Source organism: Podarcis erhardii (genome assembly GCF_964252035.2).
Source record: "Podarcis erhardii genome assembly, chromosome: 2".
Lineage (NCBI taxonomy): Eukaryota > Metazoa > Chordata > Lepidosauria > Squamata > Lacertidae > Podarcis > Podarcis erhardii.
Window position 1 is genome coordinate 38,479,702 of NC_138498.1, and position 23,928 is coordinate 38,503,629.

The following is a 23,928-nucleotide window of genomic DNA, read 5'->3' on the forward strand; positions in this document are numbered from 1 at the left end:
AATTTGGTGTTTTCTCTTTTCTTTTTGTAACCTTTAAAACCTTAATAAATATTATTTTTAAAAAAAGGAAAATTGGATTTTTAAACGTCTTAATTTGGCACCGAAACGGGGAGGTTTCAAACAGGAAGTCTGCCTTCCCCTTTTGTAAATAGATTGAAGCAAAGAATTTGCAAGCTAAAGTCTTGGAAAGTCCTATGTAAAGGATTAAGCTTCCATCGGCTAAAATCATTAAACCCCCCTTGGAGGCAGGAGAAGAGTGGGAAAATTTTGGATCGTGTAAGCCTGCAGGAGAGAGTGAAGAAAGTTGGATCACCACCGCTCTGAACTTGGAAACGGACTGCTAGTAAGATTGACGTTTTTGGGAAAGTTCATTGACTGTGACAGGTAGTTAAATAAGAGAAATACACTGTTTCCATTGTCTCCTTCTGCGTTTAAAAAGGAGTAAAAGTAGCTGAAAATTGAAACTAATTTTATTGCTTGAACTGTGCTTAAAAGGATTGATACAAACAGAAATTGTTTCCCTCTAGAGGGAGCCTTTGAAATTGTTACAAGAGTTGGGCTGGTGGAATTTCCAGCTGCAAGAGAAAACCGTGAGATTGACCTTGGATCGCTTGAGAATGTCGACAGAAGAAGCCTTAGTGATTGCACTATGCAAGATAAGTCAGTCATTGGAACAGCTCCATAAGAAGACAGATGTGATGAATATTAAAATTGATATTTTGGAACAAAAAGTGACTAATTTGGGACAAAAAGTGAACATCTACACACAAACTATTCAGGAACCGATACAGGAATCTACTCTGACATGCCAAATGGTGGAGAAAGCGAGGGGGAAAGTTGTGGTTGTTGAACCTAAAGTAATACAAGTGGAGAGGGAGAGAGCCCCAGCCTTACAGAGGCAATTTGATGACTACAAGTTGTTGCCCTCTATGATTGAATTCAGAGAAAGTCAGATTGGAACCCTGCTTGGACTGGAGAAGGAAAGTTGGATAGATCATCTCATGCAGGGATTTATTGACCTTTGGGATCTGGAGCTGGGTCAGAAGGAAATGGGAGTTGTGGAGACCTTCAGATTTGGAGGGATTTTGAAACACGTCCTGAAATATCTTTTGGATTTTAGTTTTAACCATGGAGATGTGGATGACATGTCGAGAAGGAATAAAAACATTGCTAGGTTGGAGCTCCCCCGAGACCTACTCTTCAGCATCAAAGAAAGGAAATTAAGAACAAGATCAGCAGAAGACAAAGTAAAGTGTATGTATAAATACGAAGAAGACTTGCCAAAGGGACCTGGAAAAGAGTTAAGAGCTTCGGACAGAAGATCACCAGGTTGATGGACTATGTGGAATTGACGGAAATGACTGGTAGAATCCGAGACCAGGGAGAAGAGACGGTGGAAGAAGATTGGAAAAAGTTTAAAGTTTATTTATAGAAATATGGTAAAATTAATGAGTGCTAGAAAAATGTTGGAATGAAATTATATGGCTTTAGTAGAAGTGTTACAAGGAGTTAAGCATAAATAAGTATTATAGTATTAATGGAAAATAAGGTTAAAATAAGTTAAGATATTGATATGACAGAAAATAGTGAAAGATGGAAAGGAATTGCTGAAATAATTAATAGAAGTGGAATACAAAAAGGGAGGTGAGAGGAAGTCGATGAAACAAGGGAATGAAAGATAAGGCATTGAAATGGTATGATGTATGTTTTTTAAATTGTTTTTGTTCTGTTTTGTTTAGTTTAATGCGTTAATGTTGTGTGGTGTAATGTTTATAAATTGTATTGTATTGTTTTTTCTTTCTTCTGTTTTTTCTTCTTGTTTGTAAGGTTTAAAAGCAATAAATATTATTTTTTTAAAATAAGTAATAATCACAAGGCCTCTTCAAATGAGTATGGTAAATATCTTCTTAAAAAATAAAGACAAAACGATAGCACTTACAATATATATATATATATATATATATATATATATATATATATATATGCAGGTTTTGGTGTCCTCGGGTGTCTTCCCGTGTAAAAGTTGGGGTGTCTAGGCGACGTTTCGACGAGGTCTCACTCGTCATCTTCAGGCTGGTGCTTTCGGCTTCTTGTTACTGGAACAGAGCAGGGTCTCAGTGTTTGAGTTCCTATAAATACTGTAGAGGGGGTGTGGTGTATAGCCTCCAATGTTCTGGGCAGAGAGGAAGTTCCCAGGCTAGTGTGCCTTTTCTTCTTTTGTTCCTTAATTACTTGAGAGATATCTTGAGTGATTTCTTGAGTGATATCCTGAGTACCACTTAGGTGGGTCATTAGGTGTGGATTAGTTGTTAAAGTCTTTGTGTCTTGACCTCTTGAACTTTGTGAAGAGTTTTCCTGAGAAGATGGCTGTACTGTACTTAGTTGTGCTCTGGCTTGGCTTCGTGTATAGGGGCGAGCTGTGGTTTTGTGGCTTGTGTCAGCCAGATCTGTGTAGGGATTGCAGGGGGGTGCAGCATCCGGAGGTGCCACCATGGATTGGCTACTGGATGGTGTCTGTAATTCATCTGTGGAGAGGGTCTGGGTTTGGGTCTGGTGTGGTTGATTGGTGTTGGCGTTCTGTGTGCCTCTGGATCTGGTGTCAGTTTTTGTGGGGAGGGCTAATTTCCAGATGTCTGGCAAGCGGGATGTGTCGTCACGCTTGTTCATGTTGTGAGGGTGTTTCTCTATCTCGATGGCTTCCATGATTATTCTCTTGTGGTGATGTTCCGTGTTAAAGAGCAATTTGGAATCTGCAAAATTAATTTCGTGTCCTGTTTCTTTCATGTGTTGGAAAAGAGAGGAAGTTTTTTCTTCTTTTTTGACGGCATTCTTGTGTTCTGCGATACGTGCATTTATTCGTCTGTTTGTTTGTCCAATGTACGTGGCTGGGCAGACTTTGCAGGGTATTTCATAGATCCCTTGGTTTTCCAACTGGATTTTATCCTTGGGGTTTCTGAGGATATTGGCTATTTTTTGGTTGGTGCAAAAGGCTGTTTTGATATTGTGTTTATGGAGGATTTTGCTAATTTTATCTGTAGTGCCCTTGATATAAGGAAGGAGGGCCATGCCATTGTTTTCTTCTGTGTCTTGGTTTTTGGGGGGTGTTTCCTTTTGGATTAGCTTCGTAATCCTGTTTTGCTGGTATCCATTGGCAATTAACACGTTTGAGAGATTCTGTAACTCAGTTGTCAAGTGGTCTTTGTCAGCCAGGCGTTTGGTTCTGGAGATGAGAGTCTTGGCTACGGAGTTTATTTGTGCAGGGTGGTGGTGTGATTGTGCATGTAAGTAGCGGTTGGTGTGTGTTTTTTTCCGGTAGATAGTGTGTCCTAGGGAGCCATCAGGTTTTTTGTAGACTAGCCTGGGAACTTCCTCTCTGCCCAGAACATTGGAGGCTATACACCACACCCCCTCTACAGTATTTATAGGAACTCAAACACTGAGACCCTGCTCTGTTCCAGTAACAAGAAGCCGAAAGCACCAGCCTGAAGATGACGAGTGAGACCTCGTCGAAACGTCGCCTAGACACCCCAACTTTTACACGGGAAGACACCCGAGGACACCAAAACCTGCATTCCTGTACCCGTGAAAATCTACGAAAGCAAATATATATATATATATATATACACATACATACATACATACATACACTGTATATACGCGAATATAAGCCGACCCAAATATAAGCCGAGGCACCTTTCAGGCCGCTTGTCCCTCCGCCGCCCGCCTCACTCGAGTATAAGCCGAGGGGGGCTTTTTCAGTATAATAAATGTGCTGAAAAAGTCGGCTTATACTCAAGTATATACAGTGTCTATTTATCTATCTATCATCTGCATGGAAAACAACCCTTCTCAAAACCTGAAGAAAGATGCATTGTATTATGCTGGAGAAAGAAGTGGAATCCAAATAGCAGACTGCTTCTTTCACGTGAAAGGCAAGTCTTTCTTGACTAATAAGACACTAAAATGGCTTAGAGATGTCGTAAGATGGGCTTGCAGAGCAGAAGATCACACAGAGTCCCTTGCCTTCGCAATCTGAATTGCAGAGTCCCGCAGTGTTACAGTTTTCCATGTGTTTCTTTACACAGTCACTGCATTTGCTTCAATTTGGTTTGTCACTGACGTTCCTATATCATCTCTAGGAGAAAGAAAGAATAATAATGACAGCAAGAATGCCACTGATTGCAATGAACTAAGAAATCATTCGCCTATCAGCATAATATATAAAATATTTTTCTATAACATGCCAATGTTGAAAAGGCCAGAGCAATGTATACACCTTTCTTCCTGTATTATTAACTGCAGTACTAACTAGCAGACTTAATAGATATTTACCTTCAAATAGGAAAAGCCGCTGGAGATATGTATTCCTTATTGCACCTGAGGAATGACAAAACAAAGGGAAACCAGAAAAGACAAATCAGATGGGAGGAGAGGAAGAATTATGTATTTTTCTGTCTACTTTTACCCCATCCATTCCACTCTTTAGAAAATAAGGCATCTATGTCCTGGTAGCCACTGTTTTTATATACTTTGCTGAAACTTCATCTAAACCATTGTAAAAGCTGTTAAAAATTTTCACTCAAAGTCAAGTTGTGGGCTCTTCACGGAAATGTTGTGGTTTGTATTACCTTTTTGCTGCACATATGCATAAATCTTGGCTTGAACTCCATGAAGATGAAAACGCTTTATGTGGCTGTGCTTGGAGAGGGGGACCTTCTCTGTCCTCCCCGCAAACTCCTGCGCATGCATCTACAAAACAGCAAGCACGTTTTGCCTTTGTAGTGATTTCATCATGGCAGCAAAAACTTCTCCAGCCTAAACTCTGCAGTAGGACAGCCACCCAGCTCAAGGCTCAACGAGGAATGCCTACCTTTGCACCACCCCAGCCCAGGCACACTTCACACTGGAAGAGTTTCACCTTGAGGCAGACTTGGGGTGCATGGCTGGACTGTGTGGTAGTTCCTCTGGATTCAAGCTGAAGAAATTTAAATGCTACACCGAGCATCATCTGGTGCCTGGGTAGGCTTATTATAGGCAAAACTGAAGTGTTGAGTCCCAAAGATTGCGGGAAAACAATTATTCTAATAAGTAAATTATATGCTCCACACAGATCTTTCTTGTAATACACACACACACACACACACACACACACACACACACACACGTATATAAGCTCCCTGAAGAAGTTTCCTCCCCCATAGGAAGGTTTCCAAATGATATCCTGGGAAGAAAAACATGAATCCGCAGCCAATTCTTATAAAAAACTGACCTTTCTTCTTTCTGCAATGAAAAAACGTAACAGCACAAATGGCTGCCAGGATAATAACGATGAAAACTGGAATTAATATTTTCTTTTCTGCATCTTGTGATACTTTATTGGTAGTTGTTTCATTTCCAACACGAACAAGAGCAGAACCTGTATAGGAGGGGAAGAGGAAAAAAGCAACATCTGGAGTGAATTGTCTCTTTGGACACAACTGACTGTGACAATGTGCAAATATTCAGGCCTCAGGTACAATCAAGCCACCAGTACCTCAAAAAAGTGAGGAAGCTACAAATAATCATAAAACCACTGCCAACATCCCTTTCCTCAGCTCTACTCCTCCATCATGAATCTGTCAGTGGAAGTCCCTCCTATAAAACCTCCATGTTCTGGGGCAGTAGACCCCTGAATACCAGATGCAGGAGACAGGTCAGAGGGAAAGGCCGTGGTCCTTGGATCCTGCTTGGAAGATTCCTGGAGATGTGCAAATGACAGACCATCCAAGTGTCCCTATTTTCCAGGGATAGTCCTGGATTTATAGAAGCCGTCCCAGTTTCTGATTTGATCTCAGAATGTCCCGCTTTTCCTTACAACATCCCTATTTTCATCAGGAAAATGTTGGAGGGTATGGCGTTATCCAACCCCTGAGCCAAGGAGATAAGTAACTATACAACCTATAGAAGACATCTCATTAAACAACAGGGAAGTTGTTTAATGTTTATATAACTTGGAATCTGCTCTGTGTGGCTGGGGCAACCCAGTCAGAAGGGCGGGGTATAAATAATAAAATGATGATGATGGTGATGATGATGATGATGATGTTGGAATAGTACGTCCCTATTTTCATCTGAAAAATGTTGGAGGGTATGAAATGACTACTGCAAGGAGCAGTGTTGGATTAGCTCAAAATAAGTGACTAGCTAAGGCTACAAACTCAGGGCACTTGGAGACCACTGCTATTTTGGGTAGGATTCAATCATATACCAGGATGTTGTGAACACATCTGCCCCAAGCAGAGAAACACAACATGAGTTAGGAAGCAGTCAGAGAGCTGGGAGCAGCTTCCCTCCCCCTCCTCCTGACAAGGAATGGAATGTAGATAAGGTGTTAGCAGAGAGTGTGAGGGAGGGAAGTCAACTCGCTCAAGAAGCACAGGCAGGCTCAGAAAGCAGAAGGGGTAGCATTTCTTCACTGGAAGAGGAGGCAATTAATCCCCTGAGCCCAAAGAGTAGACGTATGGAAAAGGTATTAGACAGGAAACAAACCCAGAGACATAAGGGTCATAGGTTCAGGATATTCTGCAGAACCAGGATGCACTCCTCAGAAGGGTCAACTGACTCCTAAGGCACAGATGCTTGGTTAGACGTCCGAGACTAATTGTTTGTATCGCAATAAATCTTCTAGCTAATTACGACTTGCATGCTGTGTTATCAAGATGGCAGCTTGGGCTCTTGACACAGGAAATTCAGGTTGCTCAGTTAAACTTAATCGGGAGCTCTTGCATAACAAACTCACCCACCCACCCACCCACCCCACAATTCTGACTTAATCTGACAGGAAAACACACCAGAAAGTGTGGGGTAACAATTGCTTGATGCAACATCATTGATTGCTTAACATCCCCACAAAAAAAAAAAAAAAAAAAAAAATCAGGATGAATGCTCAATAAACAGGTTCTCTGGAAGTGACCTCCAGTACAGAGCAGAGACTGGGCTCTGGGCTCCAAACATTAAACCCACCAATCATTTCTTTCCAATTCACCCCTCCCCCCAAAACACATTCCCATCTAGATTATTATTATTTTATTCTTCATTTATTAAATTTGTATACCACCCTTCATCCATAGATCTCAGGGCAGTTCACAACATAATCAAAATCACAACCAGTTTCCTGTCAGTTAATTTGCCCTCAAAATACCCACTCCCCTTCCAAAAATCTTCCACTACAGTACAAGTTAAAGTTGATTTTCAAATGGATCCAAGCCAGTGTCACTGCCATGGCTTTCTGGACAGTTTAGTCTGTAGGCAACAAGACATTTTTGTTGAACTCACCCTGGGGATTATCACAATTTGTGTTGTTGTTGAAGATGGAGCAGCATATCGTGCCACTATCAAGAGAATGCCGCTGAAGAGTACTGATGAGAGAGAATAAGCCATCTTCATTTTTCAAAGACACAAGTTTTGAATTGTGAGTTAGGTTGGTTCCATGGTCACCAAACCAATAGAGCTGCCTCTGTGGATGCCCTCCCGATGCTGTGCACACCACAGTGTCCTTCTGAATTTTGATTTGAGGTTCAGAATACGGTGCTGGAAAATATGTAGGTGGTAACTTATTTAATCAATTTAATTAAAATATTTCTAGCCCCACTTTGCATTATGAAAAAGAAGCCGAAAGTGGGTTACAATATCAGTAAGTTAAAAGCATAAGATATTCCTATTCAGAGTGGACACATTGAAATTAATGGACATTACAAACTAAAGTTCATTAATTCTGTTGAATTTACTTTGAGTAGGACTTAGTTGAAGACATCTCATGTACATAAACTAAACCACCAGCCAACCAAGATAAATTATGGCCTTTTAAACTTTCTCTCTCTCTCTCTCTCTCTCTCTCTCTCTCTCTCTCTGTGTGTGTGTGTGTGTGTAGGGGTGGTATTATTTTTGTTTGTTACTGTGATATGTATTTTTGTGTTTTTATATCATAAATTGCCCTGTGATCCTTGGATGAAGGATGGTATAAAAATAAGTAAACAAACAAACAGCTGACTGAAGAAAACTAAAATAACATAATAAGCTCAGCAGTCAACAATTCACCACAAAGCCTCAGGAAATAGTTCAGTTTGTTAGTGTGTGGTATTGATAACACCAAAGTTGCAGCTTCGATCCCTGTATGGGACAGCTGCCTATTCCTGCATTGCAGGGGGTGGACTAGATGATCCTAAGGGTCCCTTCCAACTCTATGATTCTGTGTCATAAATAGGCCTTTAACTGGCACTAGAATTTTATAAAGGTTGGCACCAGCTTTATCTGGGGTGGAAGAAAATTTTGCAGCCAGGTACCTACGTATGTAAATAGAACAATAAAGAAATTGTTCCCAGACTATTATGGACCACATTCAGCTAAAGGTCATTTGCTATATGTTTAGCATGCCCACACTTCCTCCAATATGCATTTTCATTACTTTAATATCACCTTGCTTTTGACACCAGCCCCAACCCATCAAACCCAGAGTTCTTGATGTCCGTTGTTCATTCGCTTAAACTTACCAACAACCTTTAGATATATAAATTTGTTGTGATCATCTCCATTAACAGCTTCCAAAAAAAACTTATAATGTCTTTGGTCAGATATTTTTACTTTGTGGACACTGAGGATAACAGATTGATTTATCACCATCAATGAAATTCTTCCATTGTCAGTAATATATTTATTGCTTATTGAGTTGAGGTCACTTTCTTTTGGACAACTTGTCTCATTATGACAGAACTTCACTGTTGCATTTAGCATTGCTTTGTTGTTCTCACATGTAAGGTTGACGGTTTTCCCAAGTGCTGCAGTAACATCTTCAACACATGTGAAATCTGGGAATTCTGAGAGAAAATGGGGTGGGGAGACATAGCAAATGCATCAGTTGATTCAAGCACTGAAACAGGCGATTAAAAGGCACTATTATGACAGCCAAGGTCAGCTGCATCTGTCAGTCAGGGATGGCTGTAGCTCAGTGTCAGAAGCAAACCAGCAGTAAATCACAACGTGAAAGTTGGAATTAACTCTTTATTACCAAAATTATAATCTGCACAGGAGTGTCAGGCCTAATAAGCACAGCAACTCATCTCTAGTAGGTCTTACTCCTGTGAAGCAGTTATTGAGACTGAAGACCCCCACCTCCCCACAGCTGCCAAAGTCCCCTCATCTCCGGGATCCCCCCCCCCCACAAACAATCAGAGACTGCACCTGTGTGCCTGTCTTTGCTCCTCCCCTTTCATGCCTATCCTGGTTCTGGGAGATGGGGGTGGGGGGTGGGAATTTGTCAGAGCAGGAGGGAAAGACACCTACAGTATGACTCTTCACCAGCCTGACTCATCTCCACCTCTTGGCCTCTCTGATGGAAGCTGTAGTCCACAACATTTGGAGGGAAGTTTAGTGAAGGCTGTTTTAGCCCTTGAGATAAGGATTGTACCCTAAGGCTGGCAAAAGGTACAATCCTAAGGCATAATAAACTCCACCTGGAATTTCCATCCTTTTTAAGGGATGCTGGACAGAAAGATGAGATTAATGCTGACCTCCAGAAGTTAGACTACAGCTCCCATAATCCCTCACCATTAGCCATGCAGGCTGGTACTGATGGGAGCTATAGTCCAGAACACCTGGAAGGCATAAATTTGGGGAAGAAGGAGTTTCATTGGTGCATACTTCTGAGTTGACATGTGTAGGCTTGTACCATAAAATGCTGAGTGGGTTTGGGCTGAACATCTTACTCCTGTACAAATGCATGTCGGAGTATAAAGCTGTGGAGAAAATAGTAACAGGAGACAAGCTCGAAGGGTGTTGAATTTGTAATACTCAATCATTTAAATCCAGTTAGGAGCACTGGCCAGGAAAGTATATAATCCATCACCAACAGCAATAGGTAGGGAGCATAAATTAGCACATAAGGACCACTTTGTATACAATCTGCAAAGCACAACCCATTGATGAGAGCAGAGCCTGTGTTCCTCAATATATTGTGGGACTCCAACTTCCATCAGTTCTGGCCAGCATGGCCAATGGTGAGGGATTATGGGACCTGTAGTCCAACTTCTGGAGGTCAACACCAGTCTCATTTTTCTGCCCAGCATCCCTTAGAAAGGTACACATGGCAAGAGAATTTGCACAGCTGTACTTAATCAGGATTTATGCACCATGGCTGTAGTTGTACCAAGATTTATGTAATATTACTGAAATGCAGAAAATACAGCTCTCATTTTTCAGAAATGTGCTTAATAGCTCAGAATACCTGAACACAGAGCAGCTGATACATATTTTTAGTATTGAAAGCTGGGGCTATCTCCTATCCCTATGCAATGAAAGGCAAAGATAAGAGCAAAAGATAATTCCAAAGCACCCCACAGTCACCAATGCGCATAGGAATGCTTACCACTAGATCCCTGAGTGGTTACTAATAGGAAGCACAGAGGTAAGAGCTGGAGGGATGCCATCGGGACGATGTTGAAATAGTGCTACAGGCCAGCCCTGCTGCTGGAAGAGGTTTCTGACACCATGTCGCACACCTGAGAAAGACCTCGTTGTTCACCTGTTGAGAAAAGAGGATTTGTGAGAGTCCTCCTCCATTTTCATGCAGTTGAAACGGATTTGAAAGAAGACCACTTCCAACAGAGTCCTTCGCATTCTACCTCTGAAGTTGATTCATCCTTTAAAAAAAACACACCAAAAATATTGCAGAACAAAGAACATGTTGGATAAGTGTGAAATCACTTTGTAACAGTAGTGAATGGTATGGAGGTGCTTACCTGACCTCCCAGCAGGTGAGTCACTGCCATCACAATGCAAATGCACCAGCAAAGCCAGTCTGGTGCTCTTGCAGGTATGTCTGCATTGTGCTGCTCTCTCCTTCCCAGTAAGCGGCAGTGAGACACCTTTTGGGAAGTCAGGTAAATGTCATCACCGCATTGTCTGCTACTGCTTCATAATATGAAGGGACTGGCAATCAGCAAGCATGAATGTGACTGGGTGTCAGTCACAGAAGGGAGTCTTCCCTACTTCTTGGGGAAGGGAAAAAATTCCTGGAAGGAGGCATAAAAAAACAAAACCTGCTCATATATTTGAAAGGTACCCATTGGGGATGGAGGCCTTCAAAATCCAGTGGGGCACAGATATTTTGGCCACATCATCCTCTTGCATTGATTTGCAGTGATTTCTGTTCCTGTCAACAAACACATGATATCATCTTTCTTCAAGAAACTTGGGCAAAAGCGGGCACTATGGTTGAATTACAGGGTTTTACAAGTTACACTCAACCAGCTCTTAAAACTGCAAAGTATGGAAGGCCTAGCGGGGGGCTGGCGGTGCTGGTGTCAACCTCTCTTAATGTATCAATTCAACAGTGTCCCTCGTTGACCACCCCTGCTTTTTTAGTGCTGTCCCTTTCTGATAGTCTCCTGAGAAATACTTATCATATCTGCGTGTACATACATCCAGTAAAGTCTTGTGAGGAACTGAGATCATATTGGGATATTTTGGCCACGTCATCCTCTTGCATTAAAGCACTGTTAAACCCAGTGGATTTTTCTGGGGGGACGCATACCCCTAAACATTTTGTGAATTTATGTTTGGCCTCATTGAGGGGCAGTATTTCAATATGAGTAGGAAAATGAGACTACCCCTAAACATTTTTTTAGAGGGAAAAAAAGCAGCTTCCCCTGAAGAATCCTTGGGAGCATAGTTTGTTACAGGTGCTGAGAGTTCTTAAGAGAACTCTACAGTCCTACCTTGTTCCAGGACTCTGTTCGACTCCAGAAACCGTTTTAAAACCAAGGTGCAGCTTCCAATTAGCTGCAGGACCATCCTGCAGCCAATTGGAAGCCACACTGGATGTTCGGCTTCCAAAAATTGTTCGAAAACCAGAACACTCACACCTGGGTTTTGATCGTTCGGGAGCCAATTTGTTCGGGAGCCAAGGCGTTTGAGATCTAAAATACAACTGTATTCCCTTCACAGAGCTACAATTCCCAGGGTTTCCTGGCAATAGGGATTAATTGTTAAACCCCCCCCCCCCCGTGAAAGAAACAGGGGAACAAGCTACAGTTCCCAAAATTCTTTGGGGAGAACCATGACTGGTACAACAGTGCCCTGTGGCTGCTGTCTACCAACCTCAGTGCAACACCAACATTCATATACAGTGATACCTCGGGTTACATACGCTTCAGGTTACAGACTCCGCTAACCCAGAAATAGTGCTTCAAGTTGAGAACTTTGCTTCAGGATGAGAACAGAAATTGTGCTCCAGCGGCGCAGCGGCATCAGGAGGCCCTATTAGCTAAAGTGGTGCTTCAGGTTAAGAACAGTTTCAGGTTAAGAACGAACCTCCGGAACGAATTAAGTACTTAACCTGAGGTACCACTGTAAAGGCTGCTCATATCCAGCACATAGAAACATTGCCAAGCACAGGCCTCCTCTATGCAAATGAGGTGGCAGAGACCTAAGATGGCAGAAGATGGCTGTATGGCTTCAGACTACTACAGGTAGGGACCCATTTTGAAATTCCCTCTATATTATTTGCTTACATTCCCTGCTGAACATGAGGTTCTTTATTTGCTCCAGTGGGCAAGAGGATGGTGACCCAACGAGACCCAAGAGGCTGCATTCCAACTCCCTACAATTTAGACTTTAGGTTATCATGCTATAAACATGAATAACAACAATTCCTAAGGTTTGAATCCCAGAACACTAGCTCTGAAGCAACTTCCTTGCCAGAAAAAATAGCATAGGTCCATTCTGCTATTGAATAAGGATCTACCATGTCATTATCTTTTCTACCAACAGAGGGGGTGCTGCTCATATCTTACAGACAAGACAAGAGTATCCTGTTCACAGTTCCTTATCACCAGTTACCAAGTTTGCAACAGGAAGAAACATGAAAAAATAAGACCGTATCTTCATTGGATGCAGATTTCCGGTATACTGCTGCATGCCACCCCAATCTCCAAGCGGTATGAGGTCCCAGGAGTTCCAGGAGCTTAGCCAGGGTCCATGTTTCCTTTTGGAAATGAGGCCCAGTGGAGACTGTGCTGCTTTTCTGAAATATGGTTTATTTATATGCAACCTGAGCCTAGGATGGAGGGGCTCACAGCATTAACACCCCAAGAGGGTCTTGTTTCTCCCATAGCGGCAGCCTCAGATTCAAGCAGAAATCAAACATTGTGCTCTACTTCTCTGGCTCTCCAGCCTGCAGCTTTATCTCTAGGTCACATCACAGCAAACTCTGCTCTCAAACTATCTAAGAACTGAAAGGGAGATTCCACCCAGTAATACAAATACAAACGATAAGATGCATGAAAACACCAAATCAGGAAATTCCCATCCTTGAACTGAGGTCCTCAGAGAGGCGAAGGAGCCTTGGCAGAGGTCCAGAGGTGGAGTCCAGCTCCAAAAGTGCACAGCATTTTTTTTAAGACAGGTTGTGCAGGAAATCCTGGCCTTTGTCCTTGACATTTTTGGGCAAATGACCAAAAATCGAAACAAAAACAAAAACTGAACAGGCCAGCTTTGGGTTTTTATGCCCGCTTGACCTCTGTGACCGAACCTAGTTAGGAACAATCCTATATACAGTGGTACCTCGGGTTACAGATGCTTCAGGTTACCGACACTTCAGGTTACAGACTCCGCTAACCCAGAAATAGTACCTCGGGTTAAGAACTTTGCTTCAGGATGAGAACAGAAATAGAGTGGTGGTGGCATGGTGGCAGTGGGAGGCCCCATTAGCTAAAGTGGTACCTCAGGTTAAAAACAGTTTCAGGTGTTTTTTTTTCAGTTTCAGGTTAAGAACAGACTTCCAACCCGAGGTACCACTGTACATTATACACTGTAGCTGGATCAAATTGTGCACTTGCTATTCCTTATAAAAGGAAAATGCCAGAGCAGTAGGGGCAGAGTCAAATTCTGACTGGGGACTGTATTCAGGGCAAAAAAAACCCCACAACACAGTTAAAGGCTTCCCATGCCACAAACCTAATCTGGCTCCTCCTCAGCCCAGCTATTGCTTAAAACCCTGCTGAGAGCCCTAGGGTCCTGCTCCTGCCTCTATCCACCTGGCCCAGGGTGGGTCCTGACAGGTTCTATAAGGACTGCTGCTGCTGCTGCTCAGCAGAGAGGTCTTCTTCTTTTAAATTGCTTTTAAATTGTTCTATAAGGACTGCTGCTGCTGCTCAGCAGAAAGGGCTTCTTCTTTTAAATTGCTTTTAAATTGTTTTTTATATCATTTAAAGGTTTTTTTAAGTGTTTTAACTGTTTTTAACTGAGTTGTAAGGGCATTTTGTGGGATGTGCCTGGGAGAAGAGGAGCAGGGGAGAGCGGGCGGGGGGGGGAGAGACCCAATAAAAGTGGTTGCGGATAGAGGCACTGGCGGAGGAACAGGAGTGCAGAGGAAACAGACCGCCCCCAGCACCACTATTCTGGTAGGTTGCTATCATGGCAGCCCCCCTGGACATGCGCTGCGCACTGCCCCCACGTACCACGCCCCTGGGAGGCGTGCCACGCCCCCGGGGGCACCAGCCACACCCCTGCCTGCTCTCCACTCCCAGTAGTGGAGCACGCAGCTTTGCCACTGGGTAGAGGGAGGTATGGTGTGGGAGGAGGGGCAGGCCAGGTAAGGGGCATACAGCACAGGCAGTTAGTGACCATGCCGTGTGCCAGCCCCCCCCCTTCAACCTAGGGAATTGTTGTTGTCATCATATCAGCCAGCCCTCGGGTCTGCAACTGCTGCTGTTGAATGCCAGGTCTGCCCAGAATAAAATCTCCCTCATCCATGATCTGATTATGGATGAGGAGGCTGATCTGGCATGTATCACTGAAACCTGGGTGGGTGAACACGGTGGACCCAACTAAAGAATCATGGCAAGAAAAATTGATGGACTATGCAGAACTGGCAAAATTGACATATAAGCTATGGGACAAGGATAACTGTGACTTTAAGGATGAATGGAGAATCCAGGGACTTCCGGGGTAGTGCCATCGGTAATGGCGGAATTCCTCTGACTAAGAGAAAATCGGGTCTGGCCGTCACGGCGAAGACGGAGACCCTTCAGAAATCACAGCCAGGTGAAGCCTGTGAACGTGGGATTCGGCGGGCACCCTTTGTGCCTCCCCTACTCGCGGGGAAACCCGTTTTCGGGTCTCCGGAGTGAAGTGGGGTGAGCAGCACGGTGCTGTGAATCAACTGCTTTTTCCATGGAGTGAAGCTGCGCAGCTGTTGCCGGAGAGCGCTGACTTTTTCCTGTGAACAATTGGGCTCTAAAAGACACTACCCGTGAGTAGAACAAATTGGAAACTTTTAAAAGAAGAAAGTCTCAATTCGGAATTGTAGCGGGGAGGCATAAACAGGAAGTCCGCCTTCCGCTTTTGTAAATAGAACAAAGCAAAGAGCCTGCAAGCTAGAGTCTTGGAAAGCCGATTGGAAAGGATTAATTTCAACCTCCAAAAATAGTAAATTCCCCCCCTGGAAGCAGGAGAAGGGGGGGGGAGTTTTGGACTATTTATACCTGTGAGAGAGAGGGAAGGAAGCTAAAATTCCATTGCTCAGAACCTGGGAACGGACTGCAAATAGAACAATAAGGCTGCTGTGTCTGAAGCTGTGACTGGTAGCTGTCAAAGAGAGATACATTGTGTTGAACTGTTTCTAACTGTTTCTAACTGTCTCCCTCTGACTCTAAAGGGAGAAAGAAAGTAACTAAAAATTGAGACTAAATTTTCTACTTAAGTTTGCTTTAAAAGGAGTTATTTTGGATTAATATAAGTACGGATTGTAACGGTTCCCCCTAGAGGAAGGTTTAGAAACTGTTATAGCTGGATCAGGAGGATTTTCCATTAGAAAAACAAAACTGCCTGACTGTGGGACTGACCTTGGATTTTTTGAGTGTTATGGCAGATGGGAAAGAAAAAATAGACTTGTCACTCCCAGAAAAAACAACAGTTAAAGGTATACAAGTTGGAGCCAAACAGTACAAACTGAAAGCATTTGCTGATGATCTGGTTTTGACATTACAGGAGCCAGAATCTAGTACCAAAAGAGTATTGGAATTAATTCAAGAATTTGGCCAGGTAGCGGGCTTTAAGTTGAACAAGTTAAAAACTAAGGCTTTAGAGAAAAATCTAACAGTGATTGAGAGAGAGAGGTTTCAGAGGGAGACAGGATTAACACTGGTTAAGAAAGTGAAATACCTAGGGGTTAATATGACTTCTAAGAATGTGAACCTATTTAAGGATAATTATGAAAAATGTTGGATGGAAGTGAAAAAGGATTTAGAAATATGGTCAAATCTGAAGTTATCATTGTTAGGCCGAATTGCTGTGATAAAGATGAATGTATTGCCAAGGATGTTGTTTTTGTTTCAAACATTGCAAATTTTGGATAAAATGGAGTGTTTCAAGAAGTGGCAGAGAGATATTTCTAGATTTGTCTGGCAGGGCAAGAAGCCTCGAATAAAATTCAAGATATTAACTGAAGATATTAACTGACTTAAAACTTTATTATGAATCAGCCGCATTTTGCTGGCTGAGAGAATGGATGCTTCTTGAGAACACTGACGTGTTGGATTTAGAAGGTTTTAACAATGTTTTTGGGTGGCATGCATATTTGTGGTATGATAAGGTCAAAGCACATAAAGCGTTTAAAAACCATATTGTCAGAAAAGCACTGTTTAATGTTTGGATAAGATATAAGGACTTGCTTAAAAATAAAACTCCAAGGTGGCTGTCACCAATGGAAGCGAAGGCTCAGAAAAGCTCAATATGGAGGCCAAATGGCCGAAATATTAGGAAATTTTGGAACAAGAGGGAGACAGACTAAAATTGCAGAGTTTTGAAAAACTAAAAAATAGAGTGCGAGATTGGCTTCATTATTACCAGATAATGGTATGCAACAACGGCAGCAAGGATTCTTATTGCAAAAAACTGGAAAACTCAAGATCTACCCACACTGGAAGAGTGGCAGATGCAGCTGATGGACTATATGCAACTGGCCGAGATGACCGGCAGAATCCGTGATCTGGGAGAAGAGAAGATGGAGGAAGACTGGGAGAAATTTAAGATGTATCTACAAAAACAATGTAATTTGGTTGAATGTTAAGAAGGATGCTGGATTATAAAAAAATTGGCCACCACTAAACTAGATTTAAATTTGATGATAAGTGAGACTAAAGAAAATATAAAAAAAAATTTGGAAGAAGTGTTAGATTATATTTGAATGAGTGGACATGAGATTGTAAACAAGTTGATAATTTCTTTGGAAAAAATTTTTAATGATGTAAATGGGAGCGGGAGACGTGAGGGAGTCCAAAGAAGTGTTGAAATTGTTGCAAAAGAAGTAAGATTGTTTGTTATGTGTGCATTTATATTTAAAAACCTTAATAAATATTTATTAAAAAAAAAAATCTACTGTACCCCCCCCCCCAAAAAAAATCATTATTACCAGATAATGGAGGCATATAATTTGGATTTAAAAAAATGGCTTCCAGGTGGAAAAATCAAAATTGGAAACAGAATTGCTAGATCCTAAAATTAAGAACTTGTCAAGAATGTATAACTTGCTGTTGAAATGGAATACTCAGGATGAAACAGTGAAATCTGTTATGATTAAATGGGCACAAGACGTTGGACATAATATTACGATGGCTGATTGGGAACAGTTATGGACCACAGGTATGAAATTCACGGCATGTAATGCCTTAAGAGAGAATATAATGAAAATGATATACAGGTGGTACATGACACCAGTCAAGCTCGCAAAAATATATCATTTGCCCGATAATAAATGCTGGAAATGTAAAGAGACTGAAGGTACATTCTTGGGGGGGGGGGGAGGAAAAATGCCGTATTATGAAATGCACTGTTTGTGAATAGAGTACTTTTTGACAGCTCTGCAAGGGAGATACATTGTTTTTGGCTGTCTCCTCCTGATCTTGAAAGAAGGGAAAGTAACTGGAAAGTAACTGAATTTGAAACTGTTTTTTTACTTTGTGAAATGGGGGTTTAAAAGTGCTACTTTTTATTGCAACAAGTACAGACTGCTACTGTGTCCCCCTAGAGGAAGTTTTTGCATTTGTTACAACAATTGGGCCAGAGGGATTTTCCACTTCAAAACACATTGTGGCTGTGGGATTGACCTTGGACACTCAGCTAAAGTGTTATGGCAGATGGAAAAGAAAAAGTAGACTTGCTCCAAGACAAAACAACGAGGTCTGGGAAATCTTTTCAGTGAAGAGCATCAACATCTGGTCCTTCTGCCTCATCTGCAGCTGCATTTACACATGGTCGGCCAATTGGTGTTAAAGAAGGATAGAACTTTTTTTATGTATGCCACAACAGCAGCAAGAATACGCATCTCAAAGTATTGGAAGACACAAGATCTCCCCACCCGGGAAGAATGGCAGATGAAGGTGACGGAGTACATGGAACTGGCGGAAATGACTGGCAGAATCCGAGACCTGGGAGAAGAGTCGGTAGAAGAAGATTGGAAGAAATTTAAAGACTATTTACTGAAATATTGTAAAATTAAGGAATGTTAGAAGGATGTTGGAATGAAGTTATGTGGTTTTAGCAGTAATGTTATAAAGGAGTATTTAAAGATGGATTGTTAACAGGTGAGAATGTAAAGTTATAATATATTAAGATAAATTATTAAGATAAAAGCAAAAATGGAAAGGATTTGCTGAAATAAGTAACTGAACTAGAATACAAAAAAGGGAGGAGGTCAGGGAAACAAGCAAATGAAAGTCAGGATATGGAAAGGTTGATTTGCTTTTAATTGTTTTTTGTGTTTTGTATTTTTTCCTTCTTTTTCTTTTTTTTATTCTTTTAACTTTTTTGAAATTTTAATAAATATCATTTTAAAAAAAGGAAAAATGGGGGGGAATAAGGATATGTTTTTGGATAATATGTCTTGTTATAACTTTGAATAATTTTTTTTTTAAAAGTACAGTACAGTACAAAACAAAACAAAAAACAGGGTGGAGTGGGTCTCACCCAGCTGTGCCCACCTGGGTACTCAGTACAGCATCAGGCCAGACTCAAGGGTTGAGGAGGGGGAGCTGCTGTGGTCTGTAGAGTCTCTCCATCTCCAGACTCTCTGTCCAGTCGGGTGTGTGGGTGTTCCTGGTGTTGGGCAATCAGGGACAGATAAGGGATTCTGCTGGTTTACCGCCTGCCTTGCTGCCCAGCAGTCTCCCTGTCTGAACTGACTGGGCTGGTCTCAGAGGTGGTGTTGAGGACTCCCAGACTGCTGGTACTGGGAGACTTCAACTTCCATGCCCAGGCAGCTGGTTCTGGGGCAGCTCAGGACCTCATGGCCCCCATGACAACCATGGGGCTCTCCCAACATGTCACTGGCCCAATGCACACGGCAGGCCAGGCTCTGGACCTTTTCTCGACTGGGCAGGAAGACAGTGATTTGAAGGGGTCGGACCTAGACATCAGTCATGGTCAGATCGCTTTCTGTTGAGATTTATCGTATTTTTCACTCTATAGGACGCACTGGACCATAGGTGGGGGAGAACAGGGGGAAAAAAAATCTCCCCTTCTCTGCTCAGCGCCCCTTCAGCGAAGCGGCAGGAGAAACAGACCCCCTTCCATTTCTCCTCCCGCTTCGCTGAAGGGGTGCTGCGCAGAGAGGGAAAACTGTGCAGCGCCTCTCCAGCAAAGTGAAGCCTGGAGAGCAAAAGGGATTGCTGTGCACTGACCCCTCTCCCTCTCCAGGCTTCAGGAGGCTATCTGCAAGCCCCCAGAGCACAGCGGGAACTCCTGCTGCACTCCAAAGCCTTGCAGATAGCTGCCTGAAGCCCCCAGAGTGCAGCAGGAGTTGCGCAGCCATCCCCAAGCTGCGCATCACTCTGTATCGCTATTCTGGCTTCGGGGACAGCCTCTGAAGCCTCTGCAGGGCAGCGGGGTGCCTTCACCCCGCTGCCCTGTGGAGGCTTTGCGCAGCTAACCCCAAGCTTTCACACATTTCCCCTTAGTTTTTGGAGGGGAAAAAGTGTGTCCTATACAGCGAAAAATACGGTAGGTTGTCAGCACCTTCTCCCCTCCACAGAGGCAGGGGATCTATTAGCCCTCGGAGGCTGATGAGTCAAGTGGGATTCAAAATGGCTCTGAGGGGTTTTCTGGCTGATATGACTAGCACCCCTGTTGAAGCCCTGACCGACCTCTGGAACACCAGGCATTTGACTGATTTATTTAACATCTGATGCCCTTTTAAAATGTTTTTTTTGGGGGTGGGCAGTTATTGGGCTGTTGTTTTTATTTTTATTTTTTATTTTGTGGTTTTATATTTTGATTTTGTTCTGTGAAATGCCCTGAGACCTCTGGGTATATGGTGGTATATAAATTAAATAAATAATAAACAAACATCCACCAGCATAGGAAACATAGGGAGCTGCCTCATACTGAATAAAACAATTATTCCATCTAACTCAATGTTGTTTGCACTGACTGGCAGTGGCTTTTCATGGGTTCAGATCAGGCACATTCCCTACCTGGAGACGAGTCAGGAATCGAACCAGGGACCTTCTGCCTGCAAAGCAGATGATCTACAATTTACCTATGGCCCTTCCTTTCAGGTCTGGTCCTTAGCCAAGCCTTAGGGGATGAAGAAAATGAAACCGAATCAAATTAATTTCGGCAGGCATGGACCCGAAGGATTAATGCTGTTCTGTTAACCACAAGTCAAACCTCAGGAGAGAGGCATGTTACTTGTTAAGGAAGGAAGTTAAGAAACAAAGCCACTTGAAAAATCGAAGATGCTTAAAAAAATAATGCTGTTTCTGGGAACATAAAACTGAAAGACAAATTCCAAAAAGTGCATGAATTATAGTGAAAACTGATGCTGGCCCCAAATTCCACCCTCTAGGTTTGCAGCCCCATTCACAAGCTTCGAAAAAGTCCAGGTGCATTCACAGCACCTGGTAGTAAAGAGGATGCACCCCTGAAACTCTGCATGAGGTATGGGGGTGTCCCATGGCTCCTCTGCAGGAGGTGAGCACTTTTGTCTCCATGGATTTGGGGGATTCCATCTGTATCTATACCTCCTATGCAGTCTAATGGAGTGAGGCAACTCTGTTAGATTGCATGGGAATATTGAGAGAGGCAGAAGCCTTATTTTTTTATGGTAGAACATTAGAGGGAAGTTGTCTTACTCCTCCACCCCATTATTTTTTAAAAGCTGAACAACTTGAGCTGATTTATTTTTTAAAAGGAAATGGGGATATGTACAAGGAAAATGCCGAGCTGTAATCTGGGGGAATTAATTTAAATGTTAATCAGTTAAAGCAAACATTTGCTAACTACATGTAACAAGGAGTGCTCTGATGGTGTTTCCTGCTTGGCAGGGGGTTGGACTCGATGGCCCTTGTGGTCTCTTCCAACTCTATGATTCTATGATTCTAAGTCCATCCTCCCTCCATTACAGTCCCTCAGTTTTAGCTCTTCTGGACAGTGCCGCCTTGTCTGCAAGATCAGCATATGGATCTGTTGGCCATCCAAGGCCAATCTGATTTTTACCGTGATGAAGAGAGAGACCTTCTGTTGAGTGCTCAACAGCAATAAGCACACAAACAACCAGACTCTCCCAACCCAGCAACAACAATTAGATAAAGAAAAGGGCTCTTGAGATGACAGTGCTGTAAGATCTGCACCATCTTCATCTAAACTCAGGTGTAGAGGTAAAGGGACCCCTGACCATGAAGTCCAGTCGCGGACGACTCTCGAGTTGCGGCACTCATCTTGCTTTATTGGCTGAGGGAGCCGGCATACAGCTTCTGGGTCATGTGGCCAGTATGACTAAGCCGCTTCTGGTGAACCAGAGCAGCACACGGAAACGCCATTTACCTTTCTGCCGGGAGGTACCTATTTATCTACTTGCACTTTGACGTGCTTTCAAACTGCTAGGTTGGCAGGAGCAGGAACTGAGCAACGGGAGATCACCCTGTTGCAGGGATTCAAACTGCGGACCTTCTGATCGGCAAGTCCTAGGGCCACCCACGTCCCTAAAAACTCAGGTATAAAAATGTGTAATTAAGTCATATTTCTTAAAGACACTGCAGCCTCCACTGCGTTTTGTTCTCAATGGAAACACAACCCTGGGTGAGCACCTGGAACCACATGGGATCTTGGGCAGAGATTGCGGATGGCTCACAACCTTTGTATCATTACCCATCAAGTCCAGTTTAATCCAGGTACAAAGTCAGATAAGTCATTGCCACGTAAACAAAACTCCTTATGCAATGGAGAGTATGCTCTTCAGCAGCCTCCTTATAATAACTGGCTAGGCTTTGCCCTACAGGGCAAATAAAAGGCTTCAGGAAAAGAAACCCTTTCATTTAGGAGATGGGCAGTAATTCAAAGGATGTTGTCTTCAAACTCAGTTTTCCTCAGGGTACAGCTATTAACATTAATGAGCATAAGTAACCCAGGCCCATTCATTTCAATGGGTCAACTCTAAGTCAAACTGATGTCAATACCAACCACTCCATGTACAGTATTTGCACCCCAAGGAGCAAAACTGTCACGTTGCAAAAACAAAAAACCAAGAAGCATCCCTTCCGGATAAACTGTTTTGCATTATTTTAGGAACGGGGGTGGGGGGAAGAGTTGCTAAGGCGTCCAATCACTTTCTTCCTGAACCCCCCCCCCTCCCCTGCCAACTATGGTTCTCTGGAAGAAACTCAATCAATAGCTAAGCTGTGCATTAGTTCTTAGGAAAGAGGAACTCCGTTGTGTACAGCAGAGCCGAACGGATTTGCCACAAGATGCAACTGAGCCAGCATGAGTTTGACCAAACTGCGGGAGGCAGTGGAAGACAGGAGCGCCTGGCGTGCTCTGGTCCATGGGGTCACGAAGAGTCGGACACGACTAAACGACGAAACAACAACAGCAACTGAGCCGAAATCAATACTGGTATCCAGCGAGTACACTACAGGCATTCTTAAACTGCACCTGGAGGCGATTTTGAGTAGGGAAATGGCTGGTAAAGGAAAGGGACTCTGCTGTCCCCCGCAACTCCCGGGCTTCTAATCCAGAATCTGTTTTGGATTTAAAGGAAAGCGGACAGCGTTCATCCCGAAGTACACCCTCTAGTAGGCACCCTCAGCATAGCTGTCAACCTTTCCCTTTTCTTGCGAGGAATCCTATTCGGAATAAGGGAATTTCCCTTAAAAAAAGGGAAACGTTGACAGCTATGAATCTTGACGCCATGCAGCCTGGATCGGATTCTCCCACTCCGGATTCTAAGCGCTGTCGTTGCAAGAGGAACTCGAGTTCGCTCCAGCCTCGCAAGACCTTTGCAGCTTTCTCAAACGGGCGACCGAAGCCAAAAAAAACACCACTGGGAAAAGCCTTACCTGAGAAGTAGAAAGCGCGATCCCTGCTTGTGAGCCAGCAGCAAGAAGCAACGGTGCGCTCGCAAAACGAAACGAAAGGAAAACACGGAGAAATGCTTTCACTTCTCGTATGAGGGATTAAGTTCAATGAGTCCACCCTCCCGGAAATAAGGGAATTGAGCATTTAGGCTACCCACTTTCACCCCACCCCACTTGTTTCACATCTCGACGACGTGTTCTGGGCTGGATATAGACACATCAAAGAAGCATTTTGGTTAAACCCGTCGTTAACGTTGAATGAGAAATCGGGTTGGCAAAAACAGAACTCCACAGCGCCATCTGGTGTCACAATTGTTAGAATGCGTATTCAACGCATATGAAGCGCTTTTTCTTTGCCAAGCGTAGCTGAGTCGCTTTCGTTAGGTTTGAGTTGGTCCTAGTCCAGGTATGATCTGACTGCTTATCTTAGACGTTTCAGGTTCTTTCATACATTGCAAACTTTTGCTGCAAAAAGGCTCCCTTTAACAGTGACATTTCCCTCTGACAGCAGCATGTTAGGAAGACAGATAATGCTTCCCTTTCA

The 23,928-nt window shown here is 43.0% G+C and overlaps 1 protein-coding gene across 1 annotated transcript; it reads right to left on the reverse strand.

Annotated features, from left to right (window-relative positions):
- Nucleotides 1-3,840: 3,840 nt before the first annotated feature.
- On the reverse strand, nt 3,841-23,386 carry LOC309335671 (butyrophilin-like protein 2). The gene is made up of 7 exons (XM_081850910.1): nt 23,367-23,386; nt 10,400-10,555; nt 8,529-8,852; nt 7,315-7,569; nt 5,270-5,416; nt 4,333-4,377; nt 3,841-4,135 (listed from the first exon to the last, which is right to left on the reverse strand). The coding sequence occupies exons 2-7, from the start codon at nt 10,458-10,460 to the stop codon at nt 4,125-4,127; spliced, it is 843 nt and encodes a 280-aa protein (XP_081707036.1). The 5' UTR covers nt 10,461-10,555; nt 23,367-23,386; the 3' UTR covers nt 3,841-4,124.
- Nucleotides 23,387-23,928: the final 542 nt, after the last annotated feature.